At 39.5% G+C, this 22918-nt stretch overlaps 1 protein-coding gene and 2 non-coding genes across 4 annotated transcripts; all 3 read left to right on the top strand.

The window, feature by feature from the left end:
* The first annotated feature begins 2285 nt into the window (after positions 1-2285).
* On the top strand, positions 2286-2367 carry trnas-uga (transfer RNA serine (anticodon UGA)). Its single transcript has one exon. It is a non-coding gene; the product is annotated as a tRNA-Ser (tRNA).
* Positions 2368-2938: 571 nt separating this feature from the next.
* trnas-uga (transfer RNA serine (anticodon UGA)) lies at positions 2939-3020 on the top strand. The gene has a single exon. It is a non-coding gene; the product is annotated as a tRNA-Ser (tRNA).
* Positions 3021-4752: 1732 nt separating this feature from the next.
* arhgef3 (Rho guanine nucleotide exchange factor (GEF) 3) lies at positions 4753-22843 on the top strand. Of its 2 annotated transcripts, XM_027279681.1 has the most exons (11): positions 4753-5211; positions 7427-7489; positions 16808-16915; positions 17027-17284; positions 17396-17458; positions 17555-17651; positions 18164-18240; positions 18359-18616; positions 18818-18988; positions 19106-19295; positions 19661-22843. In XM_027279681.1, exons 1-11 carry the CDS (start codon positions 5179-5181, stop codon positions 20368-20370), a joined length of 2028 nt encoding a protein of 675 aa, XP_027135482.1. In that variant the 5' UTR covers positions 4753-5178; the 3' UTR covers positions 20371-22843. The 2 variants fall into 2 exon arrangements, with proteins under 2 accessions (XP_027135482.1, XP_010755399.2); XM_010757097.3 differs by lacking the exons at positions 4753-5211; positions 7427-7489 and adding an exon at positions 13411-13853.
* Positions 22844-22918: the final 75 nt, after the last annotated feature.

Here is a 22918-nt window from a genome sequence, read left to right as displayed (position 1 = left end):
AGTATTGGTGCAACAAAGTGTATGGAGCATTTTGATGTTGTATGTAATTACCTGTTACACTGTCTAACAGTTTATTAATAATAATGCATCATATTTAGTTTTTGGTATATTGTAAGGTACGAGTATACAGTTGCATAACATATCAGTATTTAAATACAAGTACTGTACAGCAGCATGTACCTTGCTCCTCAGTCTGAAGGGCTCATTTGTTAGCAGATATGATTACACTAACTGAACAGTTACACCCAGCAGAAATATTGAGTAATGACAGATTTCTGTGTAGTAAAAGGTTTGTGATGCATTACTTTAATGATGCATACACATAGTCAATTTTGAATATAGGAGCAGCTGGTAAAACCGAACAGGTCTGGTCTCTCTCTCACTTTGTACCATCTGTTCACTCCTGCCTCGACCACTCGCTCTCACACACACTCAGACACACACTCAGACAAGGGTGTGTACGATGATGTAATATTTTGAACAAAGTTCGTGACCCTTCGATATTTTTTTACCTTTGTTTGGGTCTTCATCTTTGATTTTGTGTTTCCTCGCAGTCTACTTTGTTCTTTGCAAGTGATGTCCAGATAAATATTTGAAATAAATAAAATATCTCATGTCTCAGACTTTTTAGTTTGTTTACATGTAGTCACCAACAGATACCACCAGGGGGACCTCTGGTCAAACTCAAACCTGAACCCTGCAGTATAAAAGTCAACAGATTGTTTGCTTCCTCTTGGATTTATGTTTTTTCTGGATACGCACACGTCTATGGCAGCCACATAGCGGTGGCCTGGGAACAGTTAGAGGTTCGGTACCTTGCCCACGAGCTCTCTTGAACTGGCCACCTTCCAGGTTGTAAGCCAGATCACTACATACTTAGCTGCAATCACCACTAAGCAAACTGTGAAGGGCATGGACATTTCTGATGAGACAAAGGAAAGCAACAAACACGATCAAATGAGAAAGAATGTTTTTAGTATTAAGTATTAATGGTTAATCAGAACAGGTTCATTCATTCTGGAAAGTGATAAGAACTTACTTTATAAAAATTAACCTGTGCACACATGTAGACGTACAAACAGATTCTAAAATGAAAGAATTAATCATTTTAATAAATAATAATTTTCTCTATTTGAAGTTTGACGAGTTTTGTTCTGTTTTTCTAATTTCGTCGGACCAAAATTTCATCAAAACAAGTTTTTATTTCAATAGAAATGTCTTGTGTGTGTGTGTGTGTTCAGGAAGAGTGAACGCTGATTAATTCATCTTCTCTCCTTCCTCTTCCTCCTTCTTTTTCCTTCCTTCTTCTCTTCCTTTCTTTCATCCTTCTCTCTCCATCCTTCCTTCAGGTCGAAGCTGCAGAAGAAAACTTCCTCCTTCTCTCTTCTCCCTCCTGACGGCTGGTCACTCAGAGGGGTAAGAACAAATCTGATTCACATTATTCACTGCATTCAAATCAAACAAATACAGTCATAAAGCCATGCAGGTCCCAGTGGTTATGCGGTGATGTGATGCTGTGCCAAGAAAGGACCTCATGCCCCCTCACATCTATGTAGACACAGTTTTTCCATCTGTATAATAGACAGCGTTTCCTTGAGCCGTTGTGCAAAGCAGGGTGGGGTGCTAGACTTCCAGGGCAGGAGAATAAGTTTCTTAGTAACCACCATTCCTAACTGCAAAGCAATGTGCTAGTGATGCTTCAGCAGGTCAACACTGTTACATTCTTATGACAGGTTTATTAAGACATAATACACAACAAAGTAAATAATACAGGATGAGAGAAAGTGAGAGGGCTGTAATTCAGTGCTATAACTATTCAGTTGGATTCATCCTCTGTGAACTATAAATGTAAGCTGACACAGCTCTTAACAATCCATCATGTAGTCGTTGTTGGTCTGGACCAAAGTGGACCGATGCTGACTGACATTGCTGTCCTTAAAGCTACACGGCTAACGAAATGTGTCCTCCTGTAAATTAGTTGGATCAAATTACAGGAACAAAACAAGTAAAAGTGGATTTGTAATTAGTATACATACCTACAATAAATTGACGCAGAGACAAATCCTCACTAGGACTCCTCTGTAAATGCAGTCAAAGATTTTCTATAAGATAATGCATCACAATCTCCACCAATGATATGAAACAGTATACACAAGTGGATTTGGTCTCCTTGAATTGTAAATGTTGTGTAGATGGATGTAAGCAGTTTGTATCATACCACCTAAATAATCTGTTGGTTTAGAGGTCAGAGTCTGCCGATAAATATACCCCAGATGTGAGTCAGAGCTGTGATGGCCGAGTGGTTAAGGCGTTGGACTTGAAATCCAATGGGGTATCCCCGCGCAGGTTCAAACCCTGCTCACAGCGATGGAAGCTAAAATCTTTCAGCAGATTTTATGTGTCTGACCACAAATGTCTTTCATGCTGTTACAACAATCCAAAATGAAGAAACGCAGTAAGACTTACTCTGTTTTGAGGAGGGTCAACCCATGTTACATAGATACAGCAAGTGACTCTTCAGGGAGGTCGTCTCTTTTCTTGACTGTCTCTGATGCAGCTAAGATATCTGTGTTACCAGATTTTCTGTTTCTGGTCTCGACCAAAGTAAATTTTCTCCTGATTTGTCTGGAAAACGCCTTAGTCTGAGAACGTTTAGAAGATATGTAGAGCATAAAAATTCCAGCCTATGGCTGTAATAATAATACCTACTAAATAAAACATGTTGGCTTAGAGGTTAAGGTGCGGTGATCAGCAGATACGAGATCTGTGCAACAGCTGTCCACCAATGATATGAAACAGTATACACAAGTGGACTTGGTCTCCTTGAATTGTAAATGTTGTGTAGATGGATGTAAGCAGATTGTATCATACCAACTAAATAATCTGTTGGTTTAGAGGTCAGAGTCTGCCGATAAAAATACCCCACATGTGAGTCAGAGCTGTGATGGCCGAGTGGTTAAGGCGTTGGACTTGAAATCCAATGGGGTTTCCCCGCGCAGGTTCAAACCCTGCTCACAGCGACTGAAGCTTAAATGCTTCAGGAGGGTTTATGTTTGACACAATAACTGTCTTCTCTGCTGCCCAGGAGTTTTCTCATGTGCTGCTCTAAAGAATCAGCACTCTGTAGGAGAGGCTGTACACAAACACAGCAGTGCTTTGAGCTAAATGCTAACATCAGCATGCTATAAGTAAATGGACTGCACTTAGCGCCTTTTTAGTCTTCTGACCACTCAAGGTGCTTTTACACTACACATTACATTCACACACTAACAGCATTGACTGCTATGCAACTGCTCATTAGTTTGGGAGCTAATAATTTATGCACATTGGTGCAGCCTTCAAGAACATTTTGGGGTTCAGTATCTTGTCAAGGACACTTCAACTTGCAGACTGAAGTAGTCAGGGATTGAACCATCGATCATCTTAATGGACAATCTACTCTACCTCCTGAGCCACAACCGCCCCATAAAGCTGAAGCTGATGGGGCAGCAATAGTTTTGCAGGTCTTTGGTTATAAACTAAAGTATAAGACAATGACAAATTAAACCAATGACATGATGAACATGAACACTCACCAATGTTATTGAGGTACTTGTGCTTTAATTGAATCGTTTCTTCTTCTGCCAACTTCTACTTTTACTCCACCAGAGGAACAAACACCGCTCATCCGGTGCAAATCTGTGCAAATCAAATCTGTGCAAAGATTTCTGCATTGTACTCATCAACTACAAATGCAGAGGGAAATATTGTGCTGTTTTCTCTACCACTTTTATCTGACAGTTTTAATCACTAGTTACTTAAAAACTTATGACAAGAAGCTTAAAAAAGCAACAGTATAAATTACAGCTGAAATAATTATTTGATTAAATTGGCATTTTTCATGCAAAAAATTTAAAGATGATTGAAGAAGAAGATTGTTGCTTTTACTTTTTAATTATTTAAAGTTATATTAGATAGTTTGAGAAGTATTTGGAGTATTATAAAGGTGCCATCAGTGTTGCAACACTTGAGATCATTCTTGGTCTCAAGAACGGCCTCGCAACCACTTTTTGAAGATCTCTGTCTCAGAATCGACAGCATTTTACTCAGTCTCATCTTGGTATCAGGCAAAGAGGACTCAGAATTTTATTTCAAGACCAGTCAAGACCACAAGTGCAGGGATATCACAACACACAGAAATCTGTAAATCCTGCACACAAAAACATTAGCTACATATTTGCTACCTAAGTAGGCTATGTACTGTCTGGTCTCCTTGGACTGTGTGTCATCAGCATTTGATCAGCAGATGAATCTGCAATGAAAATAATCATAATAGCATGAAATGAGCTCCAACTACAACAGAAAAATCCTGCTTTTAGATAACGGCGGAAATCATAATAATATAAACATATAATATATAATAATATAACAGTCAGTACTCTCATTTTGAATGCTTTGAGCACATTTTCCTGATTATATTTGAACTTAAATACATTTTTTAATTACTTTTACAGTGTGGTATTAGAACTTTAACTGTAGTAGAAGATGTGACTACTTCTTAAACCACTGATGAAGCGTGAAATCGTTACATTTTGTGTTGTTGGATTTATTTTTCTTTGCGTGATTTTTGTTAAGAGTTTGAGTAAATGTCCTTTGTGTCTCTGCCGCTGGTGTCTCTGTGTCTCCTGTAGCTCCTAATTATAGACAGCCTGTTTCCCCCGACGGCCGTCACTTCCTGTTTGTCCAATGGGAACTGAGTGGACACACACATACACACACACACACACATTGTGAGGTGTTCCTGTTCCTGAGGGTCTGTAGATCCACTCAGTGAGGCAGTGAAGCTGATGAGGAGAGAAGGGAGCTGCTGAAGAGGTTTAGACTGGGTCTGAGGAGGTGCAGAAGGAGGAGAAGAAGGGTACACAGAAGAGGGTAGAAAACAGGAGGTGAGAGAAGAGAGAAGGTGGAGGAGAAGAGGCAAACTGGAGGAGGGAGAGAAGAAGAGGAGTTAAGCAGGAGCACGGAGAGAATAGCAATGTGACTGTGAAGGAGGTGATTGAAAAGAGGAGAAGTGTTCACAGACTTCTGTGACTCTGGGAGGAAGAACAGGAGAAGAAGAAGAGGAAGAGGAGCAGCAGATGACTGCAGAGAGAGTTAATAAACACTTGAACTGTGTTTGAGGAGCAGATCTGATCTTTGATGATGGGCTGCTGTCTGTTTGTTTATTATCGGGTGAGTCTCAAAATGCATTTTTAACAATAATAATAATAAATAATTCTGTGAGTTTATCAAACGATTATAGGTCAATCACAAAGATGTGACACCGCAGAACTGCTGTCTTCTTATTGTACAACGCGTTTTGTCACTTCATGTTTGATTTGCATGAAGTATCTTCAAATGTTTCACACATTTGTCATCGAAGTCACGCTCAGATCAAACTGTTTCAGGTGCTTTACACTGTTACATGCAATTCCTGCATCCATGAGTTCCTGTAGATGTGTTCACACTTTCATTGACACCTGTAGAGAGTGATGTAGTAAGTGTGATGTTCTGATGATCATGTTTAGCACAGCTACAAGAGCAAATGGGATATTATCTAACATTGTGCAAACTACTTTCTTATATTCATTGCAACAAACAAATGAAAAATACGAAAAAACATGAAACCATTCAAGCCTTCATTTCAGCGTTAAGAGATTTATTCACACTATAAGTGCAGGAATAATTTACCAGACTGAATCTTCATATCATAATACAGTGTGCTGCTGTTGAAGCTGTCACAATGTCAGATTTTCTCTACATGATTGTCGTGGCCAAAAGAGTTTTACAGATTTTTAAAAATGTTTTAAATTGTTATGATCAAAAACTTTCAATACAACTATAACATTAAAATTAGAATGTAAAAACACACATAAATATAAAACAAGTAAGATTTACATATTTAATTACAGTACAGGTGACTATTGTCATTTTACAGAAAGTTGCATGTAATTTAAGGAAGCAGGAAAATACTGTATAAATAATATAGTGATATTTGTTGTACAAGAATAAGAAATAAGTTTAATTTGTCATTAATGTCATAATAGTTAAAAATTAAAATGAATTGTTGTTAATTAGTTTTATATATAATTTTAAAGTAAACTACTAAGAAAGAAAAAATGTTAGTATTTACATAAACATTTATGTAATTGGTGACATATTTATTTTATTGATCATTATTGTCATTTTACAGAAATGTGCATGTACTGTAAGTTAAAAAAGCAGAAAAATACCATATAAATAATATAGTGAATTTTCTATACCAAAAAGAGAAATAACTTAAAAATAACAGTTTGGTTGTTGGTATGTAAGCGATATATATATCGCTGTGATATTTAAAATACAGTCGACTTGTAGCCGTGATGTTTAGAGGATAACCATATATGGACTAGAGCATCAGAGTCCTCCTCCTCTTTGGTTTCCATGGCGACAGTGCATTAAAGGTAAAGTCTGCCAGGTTATATAATGTCCGGCCGACAACAAAGTCTCAACACAATACTGAACAAACAGCAGACTTCCTTCTATTGTTACACTCTGCTACACTGATCCCAACATCCTCTTCTCCTCCTCCTCCACCTCCTTCTCCCCTTCTTTTCTTGACTCTCCTCTCCCCTCTCCTCCATCTGTCCTTCTCTCATGATTGTTCCTCTCCTCTTTCTTTTCTCCCCCACCTACTCTCTTCTTCTTCATTTCCATTTCCTCTTCTTCTTTCCTTCCTACATCTCTTTGAACATCTAGTTGCTCCTTTCCTCTCCTCACTCCTTTCCGCCTTTCCTACCTTCCTTCCTCCTCTACTCCTCTTGCCCTTTTCCCTCTCCTCCTCCGGTTAAAGGTCAAGGTCGTCTCCTCTCGTTTTGTTATGCTTCTTCCCTCTCATTTTAATCTCTTCATCTCCTCTCCTGGTTCCTTTCTCTTCATGTCCATTTTTTCTCTCCTCTCCTCTCCTCTGCTCTCCTCTCCTCTCCTCTCCTCTCCTCTCCTCTCCTCCTCCTCCTCGCACACATACAGCTGTTTGCTCTCGGTGACCCGGTTCATCAGGTGTTTGTGTGATCTCTTCCTGTTTTCGTCGTCATGGCAGTTTGGCTGTATCTCACGTACAACTGCACCTGCACAACTTCCTACCAGACGACTGGTGGTTGCTATAGTTACCACAGAGATTACCTGGCCTTCACAGATTGTGATTTGATTTTTTGAACAGTGAATTTTTATACAGCTCACCTGTTCAAATTATATTAAGGCCTACAATTATGCAGAATTAACAGTGCAGCCACTTTGATTGACAGGTGGGTGCCATTACAGGTAGCTTGTTTGAGAACCCCGGCTTCATTCATCCCGCCTCTGGTCCACCTATAATCCACGTCTTTACTGACATAATCTTTACTGACATAATCTTTGCTGTGTTTTGCAGAAGAAGAGGAAGCAGACAAGCAGGGATGCTGACTCTCTCAGTCTCTGCAGTCTGGACATCAATGTAAGTTCAACTCCTACAAATTAATGTCTCTATTGTCTGCTGCATCTCTGCTCTTGTCTCATAAAGTCATGAAATGTGTCAGAAGAGCTTCAGCATTGACTTTCACTTTGACGAGGCTAAATACTTCCTGACTGTGTTAAATACAGCAGCTGTACGCATGTATTAGTCTACTTTACTGTCCATCAAGAAACTCTGATGTTTCAGTAATCACAGAGAGTTGAGGCGGAGCAGCCAGAGGTCATCAGAAAGAGAAAACATGTTTTACATAAAATATGATCCAGTTTCACCAAAATCAGTGAAACAGTTGGTGGCGTGTGACTTAGTGCCATAAAGCGTTATGTACGTCTCGTGGGTGATCGAGCATAAAGCTACAGACAGACGTACGAATGACAGACACCATTCACCTGATTACAAGTCAGTGTTTCATCATCAACATTTAAAATCTGTTATTTTATGGTGGAAAAGTTAAAAAATGTTTCTTTAACAGCAGCTCTTTTCTCCTTTATCATCGTTTGATTGTGACTTAAAGGCATCCTGTGAATCTTTACCTGTAAACAAACAAAAGTTGTATTTACATTCAGTGCTGAAAGCATTTCCTTCCTCAAAAAACATCTGCAATTGTTACTGAAAAGTTTCAATTCTGCATTGTTTACATCCATGTGTATGAGATCATAGACATATATAATACATAGACGCCGCATTGAGCGCTGAATCGTACGTCGACGTCGACGCCATATTGGAAATGGCAGGTCTGCCCCTAAACTAATACAAGGAAATGGACTGAACTTCATAAAGCGCCTTTCTACAAAGTTCTTTAAGTTAAGTCTTATACACCCATTCACACACACACTAATATATCTGGGAAACAAACAGGTACCAAAAACAACGTATGTAACTTTTAAAATGATGATTATAAATGTTTACTCCTTATGTGTGTGTGTGTATGTATATATGTATATGTGTATATATATATAAAAATATATATATATAAAAAAATATATATATATGTATATGTATTATTCAGAAAACCCTCATGTCACATCTACATTTCAGGATCTGGTTATTATAGACACAGATTAAATGTTAAATATAAATATTTCAATATTTGTCATCACAGTAACAGTGTTACACACATTAGTAGCTGTAAACACTCAGCATTAGAAAAACACATACGTTGGTTTGGTGCTTACATAAGGAGTAAACATTTATAATCATCACTTTAAAAGTTACATACGTTGTTTTTTGGTGCCTGTTTAGTTTCCCAGATATATTAGTGTGTGTGTGAATGGGTGTATAAGAGACATTAACTTAAAGAACTTTGTAGAAAGGCGCTTTATGAAGTTCAGTCCATTTCCTTGTATTAGTTTACGGGCAGACCTGCCATTTCCAATATGGCGTCGACGTCGACGTACGATTCAGCGCTCAATGCGGCGTCTATGTATATGTGTCTATGTATGAGATGGCAGTCTTCTTCTTCGCTGCTTTTGTTGGTGTATTTTGATGTTTGTTGGTGTTTTACTGCCACCTAGAGATGAGTGTGAACATATTCCTGAAGCAGAGTAATGTAATTTAAGTCCTCTTTACATTCAAGTAAACTGTTGGTCTTTTTGTGTTCCTTTTCCAAGATATATACAAAAGAAGTATATTTAAACACACACACATGAAAATAGTATTTTTTTTCACTATACCTCTACTTTAAATGAATTTTTCATCTGCCTGGCACAAGAAGCTGGATTTTTTCCAATTAAATAGGACAAAAAACAGCACTGTAAATATTTGTACACGAGGCAGTGACTGTACTTCACCATCTTCAGCCCTGACTGTAGGTATTGTTGTATAGTCGGACCCTCAGGGGCCCTCAGTCCTCGTGTTGGACCCCTCCTCATGTACTTATCTGTATTTTTAGCCCTCTGCCAGCAGCCCGTTCCTTCCCGGGCGTTTCCCCTCTCTGCTCCATCTAACACAGGATGTCCACCCTGTTCAATACACCCTAGTGTTTATGTGACAAACAGACCCAAACACACCATCCGTCTTATTTTGTTAGAGATAGTGAACCTAGAGTAAATTACTTTCTATTGTTTCTCTACTGTAAATCCTTGCAGCAGCTCAGTGAGTCACACGTGGAGAGGATTTTATAGTGTTACAGTAACTGTTTACCTGTACCTATTGGTTCCCTTTCATTTTCCATCAGAGACCTCTTTCTATCGCTGAGTAAACTGACGACATATTTGGATATTGGATTTGGATATTTCATATTCTATTCAGTGCATAACAATAACAGAAAAGAACAAATGATGAACCAGACAGTTAACAGTGAATGAAGTAACTGGAGGAAGTTTGTGTAAAATAAGTCATTTGGAGTATTTGCTGATCAGAGATGAGTTTTGCTGATATTATTATAAATTTTTAATCTGTTGTCTGTGTGACAACACGGTTTAATTTTCAAAAGAATTAAAAGGGTTTGGGCTTTATTTATTCTATGATCTAAGATCACCTCCTCATACAGTACATACACTTTAAATCAACGACAGACCTGTTAGAGAGTCTGGAAAGATGCATCAGCACATTCATGAGGCTCGCTACAAAAACCCTGAAAAGTGAGTAAACATTTCTACAGTCAGCATGCCATTCATCATAAAATAAAACACTTAAAAGGGTTGTGCTGTCATTTAGAGCTGCATCGCATTTACTGTGAGGTTTTTGATTGACTGATTAATTATAGATGTTTTCATGGGTTAATTAATACTTACTGAGCCCCTCAAGGTCGATTATGGGTCGATGGTGGTACATCTTTTCACATGAACTCTTTCATAATAAAAGCCTGCTATTTTCTTTTCTTTGATAGTTTAAAGTGATTTTGTAATTTAACAAAGCTCATTTCAAACCCTTTAATCCACTCACAAGGTTTTCTTTTTTAATTATGAAGGCTTTTTAGGCTCACAATGAAGTACTTTAATTTATCTAACAATTACAGTTTATACATAACTATGAGATACTAACATTTCTTGACTTTTGTAAGTTATAATTATGACACAAAAACTGCGCAAACTGCAATCAGAGTGATAAATGTCAGATTTTATAATCCGTTGTTGAGGTTTTTGAGGTTTAAGGCACAATCAAGCTGAAGTCTGCTTCACTGTGATGTTTATTTTCACCTGCATCTCTCTCTCTGTAATTGTTGTTTTTCTTTCTCCATCCATCATATCATATTTCTTTCCCTTTTCTTTAACATTTGTGGAATAAATTAAAACACTGTTTCCAAAAAAGCTACATGCTGTGTAAAATGTAAATAGAAACAAAATGTGATAAAGACAAAGACATCTTAATAACTGTTGAAACTGAGAAATGTTATTGTTTTTGGAAAACTATATGCCTATATTTAAAATTTGATGGCAGCAACACATTTCACAAAGGTTGTACAGGGTCATGTTTACTGCTCTGTTCATCACCTCTTCTTTTAACAACACTCTGTGAATGTCTGAGGAGACTTTACTGTGTGAAAGTGAAATGATTTTCCATTCTTGAGGATTTCAGCTGCTGATTTTTCAGCTTGCTTATCATCACATTTTGTTTCTGCTTATAAATTCACATAGTGACAGTGGCAAACCTTTTTCGAAAACTGGGTTGTGTCAGGACAGAATGCCTCTGATGGATGTCAGTTTCTGTTTTAGTGCAGACATGAATTTGTATTTCAAGGTCGGCTTGTGAAATGACTCTAATCCTAATCTACCTGTGTGTGTGTGTGTTGATTAAAAATAGTCATTGTGTGTGTGTGTGTGTGTGTCTTTTTTAATAATCGTAACATGTGCCTTGAGTTTAGCAGTTTAAAGGAAAATTCTCATAATCGTCTCCATTCTGACTATCATAGTAACCTTTCACTCACTGCACTGAACTCTACTGGAATCTACTTCTGTGGTAGCCCACCAGCTAACCAAACTAGCTGCCTGTTCATCAGAAGTACTAACAAAGATTTATTACTTAAATTTTATATTTTGTTTTATTCCTATGGCAAAGTATTTATGAGTATCTTGTTACTCATTTGGTCATATTTAACAATAAATACCCGTCATCCTGTCTCATACATTCTGTTGAATGTAAAGACGTCTCTTTTTAACGTACATGTGATGCGATGCGTCACAGTACAGGCAGAATTAGGCGGGTTTGTCTGCGTCAGACACAACTTTCTATTGGTCACTCTTGTTCGTCTCTGGGTGTCCATGACCCAACGCGCCTATTTACGGACAATGGAGCTGAGTCAGAAGGGCAGTTTTTGTTGCCCGATTATGATGTCTGCTTCATGTCATGTCAGAGGTCAGTGGTGACACTCTGACTCTGATACGAGTCACAGGAAACCATGGAGACGTTTCTAAAAATGACACAATGATCAGTGTTGTTCTGATACCTCCAAACTTACAGCTGATTCAGGGTGTGTGTGTGTGTGTGTGTGTGTGTGTGTGTGTGTGTGGACATTAAGTAACATTCATTTCCTGGAGTAATACCCTAACATCATCATTGTTTAATCTGCCAAGTCTGTTTCTTGATTAATTGATTCATTGTTTTGCACGGCCCATCTTTGTTTATCTCTAATGTATTACATTATAAAGGAGTGTAATCCCACTGTTGTAAATATGGACAGCTGTACATGTGTATTTGTTATGATTATATTACTTATGATCAAAAATTAACGAGTGGGCAACTTTGCTAACAGCCAAACATCAAGCAAGGTCAACAACACAATATTACTTTCTAGTCCAACAACAAGAAGTCCAGCTTGGCGTCTGTCTTTCAGCCTTTTATTTCACTAAGCTCTCACCAATGACTAAAAGTCAGTTCCAGATTTACTCTTGTCCAGCGGCTTTTTGCTCACTCTCTCATTTTGTCTTCTTGGCTTCCTCCATCAATGTCTGCTTAATTTTCTGTCAGTATGTCCATAGAGGCTGCTGAGCCCAGTTACATTGCCTGCTTGCCCAGCTCCTGTTCTGGCATGACACTGCCTCAGCTTCCCATCAGCATTCCCCCTCACTATGGGCCTGAAAACGTCCTCTTCTTCCCGTTGGTCCAAAACACCTGTGGTACAAACACTCCCCTGGTGCTCTAAGCTCACAGTCTGGGCATCCCGGCTAACAAACTGAGCTAACATTAACTAACAGCAGCTACAGTTGGCAGCAGTTTACTTTACTGTCCATCAGGAAACTCTGTAAATCACAAATCTGTGTAGCAGAGGACCGGAGGACATCAGAGAAAAAAAACAGATGTCAGCCGTTTCACCAAAATCAGTGTAATAGTTGGTCGTGTGTGACTTAGTGCGTTAAGAGTTACGTACTTCTCATGGGCAATCGTACCTGGAGCCCAAAGTTACAAAGTTACAACAGACGAATGACAGAGACACCATTCACCTGTTTACAAATCAGTGTAGCATCGACATGATTTAAAATCTGTTATTTTATGGTAATTAAAAAATGTTGATTTAAACTATCAAACATGATGTTTGTTGAAATTGTGCATTTGTTAGGGACTATTTTCAGTAGTGGATTAATACACATTAGGCACTCCAGGTCAGTGTACATGAGTTTTGGTTGACATAAACTACAGTGATGTGTTTTTTATAGTTTTAAACAACAATGAGGCTCTGTGGCACAGAGGAAGAAGATATATAAGGCTTTGGACAGAGACAATACTTGTTAGGAGGACCAGGTCATTGTCTATTTTGATATTTTCATGGGATTTAACGACAATACTTTCTTACTAATGAAATAAAAAAGGGACAGACTTTAATAAAAAAGAAACAGAGAGTACAGAAAAAAGGAGGAAGGAAGGAAAGGGAGTAAGTGGGTGAGCCAGGCAGTAAGTAAATGAGTCAGAGAGAGAGAGAGAGAGAGAGAGAGAGAGAGAGAGAGGGAGGGAGGGTTAGCCAGCATTGAGTTGTCAAACAAGAGTCCGGAGGGAGACGAGTGAACACCCATCACTGAGAGTGGGAAAGATTTTAAAACTCTTTAATAAGAGATCCAAAGCACCAGACCAAACATTTACTTCTAACCTAGACCAGGCTATTTCTGGCAGCACCAGACTACCAGAGCTTGGTTGTTAGGAAACTCTTACTGGACTCTCTACCGATACCAGACTTACCAGAGGCACTCTTCAGAGTTTATTTATTTGCCAGCACCAAATTCTTTCTGGACACCAGTTTGAACATATTTCTGGATACTCTCTTGGTACTGGACAAGGTCCAGATCCTGTGCTGGGTTTTGTGGTGAGCAGTATGGTGATGGGGCAGAGCCCCCTCTGCCTACTGGTACACCAGTTTAAGTCTGGATGCTCTGTGGACTTCGGCAAAGGGAACAACAACATGGGGAAACAGGTGGAGGTAAGATGGAGGAAATATTTTCCCCTCAGTAAATCTAAACATGATCATTATTTAGTTGAACTGTTGTTGTAGTTTTATCAGCTGATTCTTAATGCTGAACTTTCTTCATAGATGCAGAGATTTACAGATATATAATCCAATCTGATTTAATGTGATCTAATCTGACTTGATCTGTCTAACTGAACTTAATCTGATCTGGTGTAAACCAGTCTAGTGTAATGATTAAACCTAGTTTAATCTAAAGGTCTTCAAGACTAGTCCAGTTCCTGTACTGTGTAGTGGAGCTGTTGTTCGCCTGAATATTCTGGGGTGTCTTGACACCAAAAGGCAGAAACCAATGCTTTCTGCGTTTTTTACTTCCATAGTGTTATTTTAGGGTCTTGTGCAGTAAGAGGTCTTGGATATCTTTCTTCTAGTAGGTGATAGTAGTAGTAATAGTAGGTGATACATTGGAGGCCACAAATCAGAGTACCTCTGTTAGTAGCTGACATATTTGTCACTTAAAACCCCAAAACAGTGGAGGTGAATGGGAATTAGTTGTGGTGCTGAAGCAGTGCAAATATTTAAAGTTTTTTTAGTTTGTTGTATTAGTTTTGAGTGCTCTGTATTCCTCATGCCACTAATAATCACTTCTAAAGACTATATGTGGTGTTAAGTGAGTTCTTTCATAAGTTTTTTTAAACAGGTCACTTGACTGTTTTGTGACCTCTGTGGTGGTTGTAAAAACAGATTCTGCTTGAGGCTTCACAACAGTCAGGACAGCCTGCTAACACTGCTGCTTGACCCCGGGGATTGTTTTCCCCAACTTGAACAAAAAGACAGTGAAGTGGGAAATACTAAGATATGTGAGAATGTCTGAGGAAACATCTTGTTTGTCATGATGTAAAGTCAGCACCGATTTTAATGTCCTTTAAGCTCTGTTCTTCACTTGTCCATCCATCAGTTGTACACTGTTGTCTGTTCAGGTGTCACTTTGGCCCTTAATGCCTCTTCTTGTACTCTGAATTGCCGTCCACATCTCATATCTGATGTTGTGTTCATTGACAGATGGTTTGAAAAACAACTAAACCAATCAGATCTTTCTAGGTTAGGAATGGGGGTCTGTGCTCTCTGATTCCTCGTCTTGTTACTGATGCTTTTTCTTCAATACACTCTACCCACAATCATGAAAAATATATTATTCATGGCCGAACCCAGTTATGGCAGACACATTAAAGTGTATAATGTTTTACATCTCAAATAAATAACTTTAAGAGTTGGCACCTTGACCATTCAAATCATCAGTGTTTAGGGAGCAGTCCTACATGACACATTTTATTTATTTGACTGTGTGGCAGTTTTTGTCACACATAAACAAAAGTTTTAAAGGTGCAACATGAGGGATGTAACAGAAGTTGTTCTGGGGCCTCTGGGGTCTTGGCTTGAGAGTCAGTAAACCTGCTGTACTTAGATAACCAGTCTGTTGTTGACCAACTGCGCTGAATTGATCCGTGTCAGATCGAATCAGATGAATCGCCATCACAGCGAGAAAAACGATTACAACATGTCCAATGGAAACTTCTCAGCTGTTAAGCAAATAAACTGATTATTTATTATCCTCACTGAACCCCAAAACAACATTTATATCTTTAATAAATACAACAGTATTATTTATTATTATTGTATTTACCAGTGTTTACCAGTGTTTTCAGTTTTAGAGATTCATCAGACCTTGCCTTGGTCCAGACCTTGAGATGACTGATTCTCTGGAAATGGAGACAACTAAACTTTACTTAACTAAAGTTTTTTGGTTTGTTTAATTCGTTGAAAACTGGAAATTCTGTTGTCAGATTTTCTTGTTGAACTTGCAGAAGTTAAAAAAACAAAAAACGTCTGCTAGAGACTGATTTATTTCTGGTCGACTGGTTCCTGACTGTGAGCGCTGATGGAAACAAAGTTTGATGCTTTCTGAGTTCCAGTAGGTCAGCTGACTGTGGGCTGCAGGGCAGAGCTGAAGATACAGAGCACACACACACATTTATATTGATTTATTGTAAGTGTATCCAGGACAGACAGCCTGGTGGTCACACACACACAGACAGGTCCAGACTGATATCTGTGTTTGTTTGTGTATGTGTGTGAGAGTCAAGCAGAGTGGGAAAGACTCTGAGTCACACTATTGTTCAACCTGAAGTATCTTCACAACACTTTCCCGAAAACTACTAGAACAGTTTACTGTACTCATACAACTGTTTAAAAACAAGGTCTTACCGAAACATTTTGGCATTGACAGAAAATTCATCAAACATGTTTTAATAGTTTGGATTGAGGGTTGTTTAAAAGCAAACACAGACGAATGAGAATGAGAAAGGTACCATATTTCAACATCTATGGGAATAAAAACTTCTGTAAGGATGTTTTAAAATGTTTGTCAGGCATATTTAATACCAAACTCCCCTAAAATGTCAAACGAGTACTTGGAATATATCCAAAGGACATTGACAAAGACTAACCTTCTAGATTTCTTCAAACTATGCAGACTTATTTTGGTATGGATGCACCATCATTGAGGGTGTGGAGAAGAGAGATTTTTCCCTCAATGTCCTTATCAGCACAAAAGAGGCCTGATTCAGGACTTTCCATAAGCTATGGGACTTTGCTTCAAAGATTAATGCCATTACTTTGGCTCAGTGGACCTTTTTGAGGGTTTTTCATTGCTCCGACACCATTATTTCTGTTTTCAGACTACATTTATTGTTCCCAGGTAACATGCTATAGTAAATGTTTTGACAACCAATACTGATATGTGATAATATAATTATGCAATCTAAGACTAAACACTATATAGTTTGTATGATTTTTCCATAACATATGTTCTCTCAAGTTTGTAAAACATGTTGTGGACATCATCACACGTGGATCACAGGTTTTTATGAGAAAATGTGTAAATAGTTTGTCTCTGTTCTCTCCTCCAGGAGCCCAGCACCAAACGCAGTAAACTTGTATCCAGGGTGACGTCTCTGGCCAGCCTGCTGCCTCCCGTCAAGACTGCGCCGCTGAAAAGGATTGGACAAACTCTGCAGGTGAACCACCACTCAAATGTTTCCACCAGCTGTTTGCATTAAGTCAGTTAAGCTGTGAGGTGGTAGTGGGTGCTGGTTCTGATGGTGTTCATGATGTCTCTTTCTCTGCAGCGCTCCATCAGTTTTCGTAATGTGAGTCAGATGGAGAGAGCCGCCCATCCTCCTCTCTCCTCCTCGACAATGAAGACACGTGTTATCTCAGCGACGGTTTCCAACCCTTCCTCCTCCTCATCTGTGACTGCGACACGGGTTTCTACGGCAACAGCCCCAGCTGCCAAGCGCCGTGACAGCAAGCTCTGGAGCGAGACGTTTGACGTCCGACTGGGAGCAACGCAACCTCTGAGCCCAAAAGAGATAAAACGACAAGAGGTGAGAGAGATTTCTGCAGGACTGAAGTTTATTAAGAAAAATACCCATACTCCACTTTTCTGCAATGTGTTTAGGAAACACAAATTAATTTCTAAGACTCTCTCTCTGCAGGCTATATTTGAGTTGGCTCAGGGTGAGCAGGACTTGGTGGAGGATCTGAAGTTGGCTAAGAAGGTAAACAAACAAATACCTTAACTTTTCCTTGACTTTCCTCCTACATTTACTCTACAGTATCTGTATTTAAAGTATGCTCATGTGTGTGTACTGCAGGCCTACCATGATCCAATGCTGAAGCTGTCAATCATGACTGAACAGGAGCTGAACCAGATCTTTGGTACTCTGGACTCACTGATACCTCTGCATGAAGGTAGGTGGCAGCATCTGATGGAGGTGGTCAATCAAAAGAGTCCTGTAGCTCCTTTCAAACTTGCACTCCTTTACTTTAATCTGTCAGCAAACATGTCAGCCTCATGTCTGAATAATCTCAAGTCACTTACATACATAAAAGTCGTCTCAGTACTCGGTCCTCGTAACTTTTCCGTATCTTTCAATACAGCACAGGTCTGAATTAAATGCCTTCAGATGAAAAGGTTTAAGGTTAAAACTCCAGCAGCAACAGGTTATGCACACAAACAGAGATTAAATGTGTGTATTATTGCACCCCCTAAGATCACTGTCATATACTGTAGTTTTATCAATATTTATCTCTTAGGCACAAAGAAGGTAAAAGACATCAGTTTAATAAACAGTTCTTTAATTTTCTGTTGTTGAGGAGATCAGTGTCATATCGGATCAGTCTGCAAAAATGATGTTCCCATACTGCTCTGTGTCCTGACCTCTTTAAATTGTTTAATTTCAAGACTGTCCTCCTGTCCTCAGATCTACTGAGCCACCTCCGAGATGCCAGAAAACCTGACGGGTCCACAGAACATGTGGGACACATTCTGGCTGACTGGGTGAGTTTTTCTTCTAAATATAACACACTGAAATTTCAATCTGCAGAATTCAGATGTCTGTAAGTCTCAAATGTATCCATCAAAGCCTCATCAAGTCTCTGTTTCTGTGTCCCTGCAGCTGCCCTGTCTCTCTTCCTACACTCCATACTGCAGTAACCAGGTGAAGGCCAAGGCCTTGTTGGACCAGAAGAAGCAGGATCGACGGGTCCAGGACTTCCTGCAGCGCTGTCGTCAGTCACCTTTTAGCAGAAAGTTGGACCTGTGGAACTTTCTGGACATCCCCCGCAGCCGACTGGTGAAATACCCACTGTTGCTCAGGGAGATCCTGAAGCACACGCCCAATGACCATCCGGACCGGCAGCACCTGGATGAGGCGGTGAGGATAACCAACGTTAGGATACTGTACACCTTTGTCTTACTGATCTGGTTCACCCAGGCTGTTTGGGATGGGCTTAACTTGTTAACCCTCTTGGGTCCCATTGATCACTTGTATTGTGGGACCCCAGAGAAAACAGATAGAAACAGTTGATATAAAATGGGTCCAGATGGGGTTACATTTTGTCTATTTGCTCTACAGATGCTCATGGTTCAGAGTGTGGTGGCAGACATCAACAGGCGGACGGGGGAGTCTGAGTGTCAGTACTACAAGGACCGTCTGTTGTACTCGGAGGACGGGCAGAGGGACGAACTCATTGACCGGTCCAAAACTCTCAGCTGCCATGGAGAACTGAAGAACAACAGAGGACTCGTCAGTAGATTTCTACAGTTTTATACCCACAATCCTTTTCATCCATACATTTTATACTCTCTCTGTTATACTACACCAAGTGAGGAAAAAAAACTCTCTCTCTGTCTCTTTTTGCAGAAGCTCCACGTGTTTCTCTTCCAGGACGTCCTGGTTATCACCAGGTCCATCTCTCTCAATGACCAGCCAGTCAGTTATCAGCTCTGCCGCCAGCCAATCCCCATCCGGCAGCTGGACTTGGAGGACCTATTAGACGGAGAGATGAGAGTGGGCGGGTCCATCAGAGGAGCCTTCAGTAACAACGAGCGGAGTCAGTAGATCTCAAATACTACAGATACTACAAATGCATGCATGCACTTGTTGTTTTCTTTTGTTCACTGTGTCCCACTTACACAGGCACACAGTATGTACTAAAAGTACGTTATTGTACTTTGAAACAAAGATTTGTTTGATGTCAATAAGAAACAGTGTCTCCATTACGTAGTTTGTCAACCAGACAACACTGATAAATTAATTTTTATGCTTTATTTCCTAAAATTTCCTACAATTAAGAATCACATTTAAAGGATCCTTGTCAAAAATATCTGTTTATTCTACGTGTTTATGTACAAAAAATACAAATTTAAGATGTCTGACCATACTAACCACTCGTGTCTCTTGTTGCCTCTCTCACAGCAAAGAACTTCTTCCGGGTTTCGCACCGTGCTGGAGGTCAGCTGCAGAGCCACTGCTTCCAGGCCAGTGACGCCTTCAACAAACAGCAATGGATCAACTGCATCAGACAAGCCAAGGAAGCCGCAGCACTGACAGGAGACCAGCCACCAGAGATGGGACAATGTCTGGAGACGGGGCTGGGTGGACAGATAGGGTCGCTTAGTGAAACGGTTTGTCTGACTTTGTGCCGTGATTCAGGGCTTGAGGATGAAAAAGTGATGTGGGGGGAGATGGAAACAGGGCTGTGTTTGGAAGGAGACGGAGGTGTGAGCAGAGAGAAAGATGTCGGCTTGGGTAAAGAGGCGGCTAGGGTGATGGAGACAGGTTTGGGTGTGGACGATGGGATGGGATTAGATGGAGAAACAGGGTTGGACGGTGAGACAAAGCAGACGATTAGTGAGACAGAGACAGGTGTGGAGATGCAGACAGGGCAGGGTGTATGTGGGGAGATGGAGGCAGAACCTGGAGCCATAGATGGAGGAGGAGATAAAGAGACTCTCAGCGGAGGTGATAATGACATTCCCACCTCCCGTATGTCCTCTGCTCAAGAGGAGGAGGAGAGGGAGGTGATGGAGGAGGAGCATACAGGAGCTGAGGAGAGGGAAGAGGTTGGTATGGACACCGGTGAGGTTGACTCACTCCAGTACGAGGAGCTGACCCACAGGTGCTGATGACAGGACCCAGCACAAAAAGGATGATTGTCATCAGACATTAACCATGCTCAGAGATGGTGCCATGCTCCTTTGAGGCACATACCGCAGCAACGTTTTTCACGGTTCCTCAGGCAACTTCCCACACATGGACAGCGCAAATTTACTGATACGGCTCTTAATTTTTATCTGACTAAGTAGCTCAAATTCTGATACAACAAAGAGGACTGTTTGTGATGCTCAGAAGAAAATGTATTTGGTTTTTATTGCCTTTTGAAATAGTATTTTTGGGCCAGTGTCATGACCTGCAGTTCCAACTGTGACCACTATGCCAAAAATTGCCTCACAGCCCAACTCTGGTCCTGTGGCTTTTTTGTCAGGTTACTATGGCTACCGCAGTACCACCACATTACTATGGTAACACCGTTCACCATGCAAGAGTAAAAGTATTTTCCCAGCTTGTTTGATCCCAGCTTATTTCTTCATAACATTAGCATTATATTTTGCACATGACCTGCCTTTAGACAAGCCGGTTTGCTGCCAAACGTCTTAATGAATTCAAAACTGTCAGCTGTTTGTGCTGTTAAAGTGATCCTGTGGAGTAGAGTGACCAGCGCTAGGCTATGAGCAGGTTGTTTGTATCTCGTGCTCAAGGATGTACATTGAGAAAAACAGTGTATTTTAATGATAAACCCTGAATGTAAAAATCAACTTCCACAGGGCGTCCTTTAAAAAGCACTGTTTGTTTTAATTTGTTGTGTGGAGAAGAGACATAATTTATGAACTTCTGCTATTTGCTGGAACAGTCAGATTTTCAGGAAACCTCTGCCACAGTTCTGTAGTAAACAAAGTCAGCAGCTTTCTCAGGTAATACACACAAAGGGTATGAGGTGAAATTTAATAAATCAGCTTTTTGCATTTAACACTACACATTAATGATAATGAATCATTCTTGCAGCTGTAACTGCCACTGAGCACTAATGCAATATTGAAAAATATAAAACTGAGCGTGGTATTCTCACATTGTGAGTATTGGTCACTTACCTAAAGAGATAATGCAGACTCTGGCAAGAACTATGCAAGTTGGAGTCAAAACCACAGCCCTTTCAAAACCAGTCACACCGTAATCATCTCAAATTCTTTCAGATCAAAGATTTCTTTGTTCTCTTGACTTAACTGGAAATCAGTTGTAATGTCTAAAAAACACTGGAAAAAACAAAGCTATGCCCCCAGTTTTAGGAGGAAAAAATGCAATCTGGACTAGAATGTAATTGTTCTATTTGCCTCTGACATTGCAGAAGGTAGAGATAAACCTAAAAAGTCTAGGTTGGCTTGTTCATCATAAATAGACAAGGCTTTAAATAAAAGAGTGGCAGAAGATGTGAGGAAAACGCAGAGGCTGATGAGCCTTTAAAGTGGAGTGAGATGAGATCATGGTGGTGCATTGTGTAGGCCAAACCATGATTTTTCTGTAAAACAGCTTTAATTGTCAGTTGCCTCAAACTAACATGAATCGATATTTGTTTTTGCTTTTTAGTCTCTTTTTGCTCCTTGTTTTGGTTTTATTGCACATTTACTGATGACTGTGATTTAATATCAGTGTTTTCAGCAGCAGGAGGCAGCTGTTTTCAGCTAAACGGGCACTAATAAACTGACTGTAGACCAACTGCTCAGCACCAAACTACAGACAGACAAAGTTAGAGACAAGCTGATAAAGAAAGGGGCATGCCTAAAAGCTAAACCCTTTTTTCAGGAATTGGTGGGAGGCAAAAACAGAACCTAAATGGAGAGTGAATATTGGACACATTGTCATTTACACACTGCTAACATGCTAGTGATATGAAGTGGTAGCTGTTTACTTGTTTGATGTTTCTCTATCTAGTTGCCAAAACCTGATTGAAACAGTGTTTACAATAGTTATCATTTACACAGGAATATTGAAACTGAAAAATGTTGTCAGTGTGTGAAAAATGTTTAAGTTCACCATGTGGTTTGATTTTTCCTTCAAAAGATAATTTTCTAATCCCAGAATAGTTTTTCATGAATAGGAAACATGGTTACCGATCAAGTATTGGCATTTTAGCCTGTAGTGTTGTTCAGTGTTTTATTGTGGCAGTCAGAGAAGTCCTGAAGGAGCCTGTTGTGTATGTACTGTATGTATGTAAAGAATGTATATTAAGTCTATCTGTATATGAATGTAGGAACAAAGCCAAGCGTGAAATATGACTTGTGTCAAGACAATCAGTTTGATGTTATAAATGACAATTTTCAGGATAGTTTTGATGCTGACATTGCTAATGATTATGATTATGATGGATTAAGGCTACCACAGACAGTTTCCTGTTTATAAGACATAGATAATGTCTCAAATAAAACTTGTGCATTGTGTTTGCTGTCCTTATTCTGTTCAGTAAAACTAAAAAGGTGATTTTTAGTTGAGGTATCAACTAATGTGTGGATTGTCACAGCACCAAAGCACCAATAAAATGTGATAAAAGAAGCCTGTCAGTGAATGCTTGGTTACTGGTAGAAAAGAAAATATTGCCATGTTTAAATTAAGCGAAAATAA

The sequence above is a fragment of the Larimichthys crocea genome, chromosome VI, assembly GCF_000972845.2.
Source record: "Larimichthys crocea isolate SSNF chromosome VI, L_crocea_2.0, whole genome shotgun sequence".
Classification (NCBI taxonomy): Eukaryota; Metazoa; Chordata; class Actinopteri; family Sciaenidae; genus Larimichthys; species Larimichthys crocea.
This window is presented reverse-complemented; position numbering and strand designations above follow the sequence as displayed.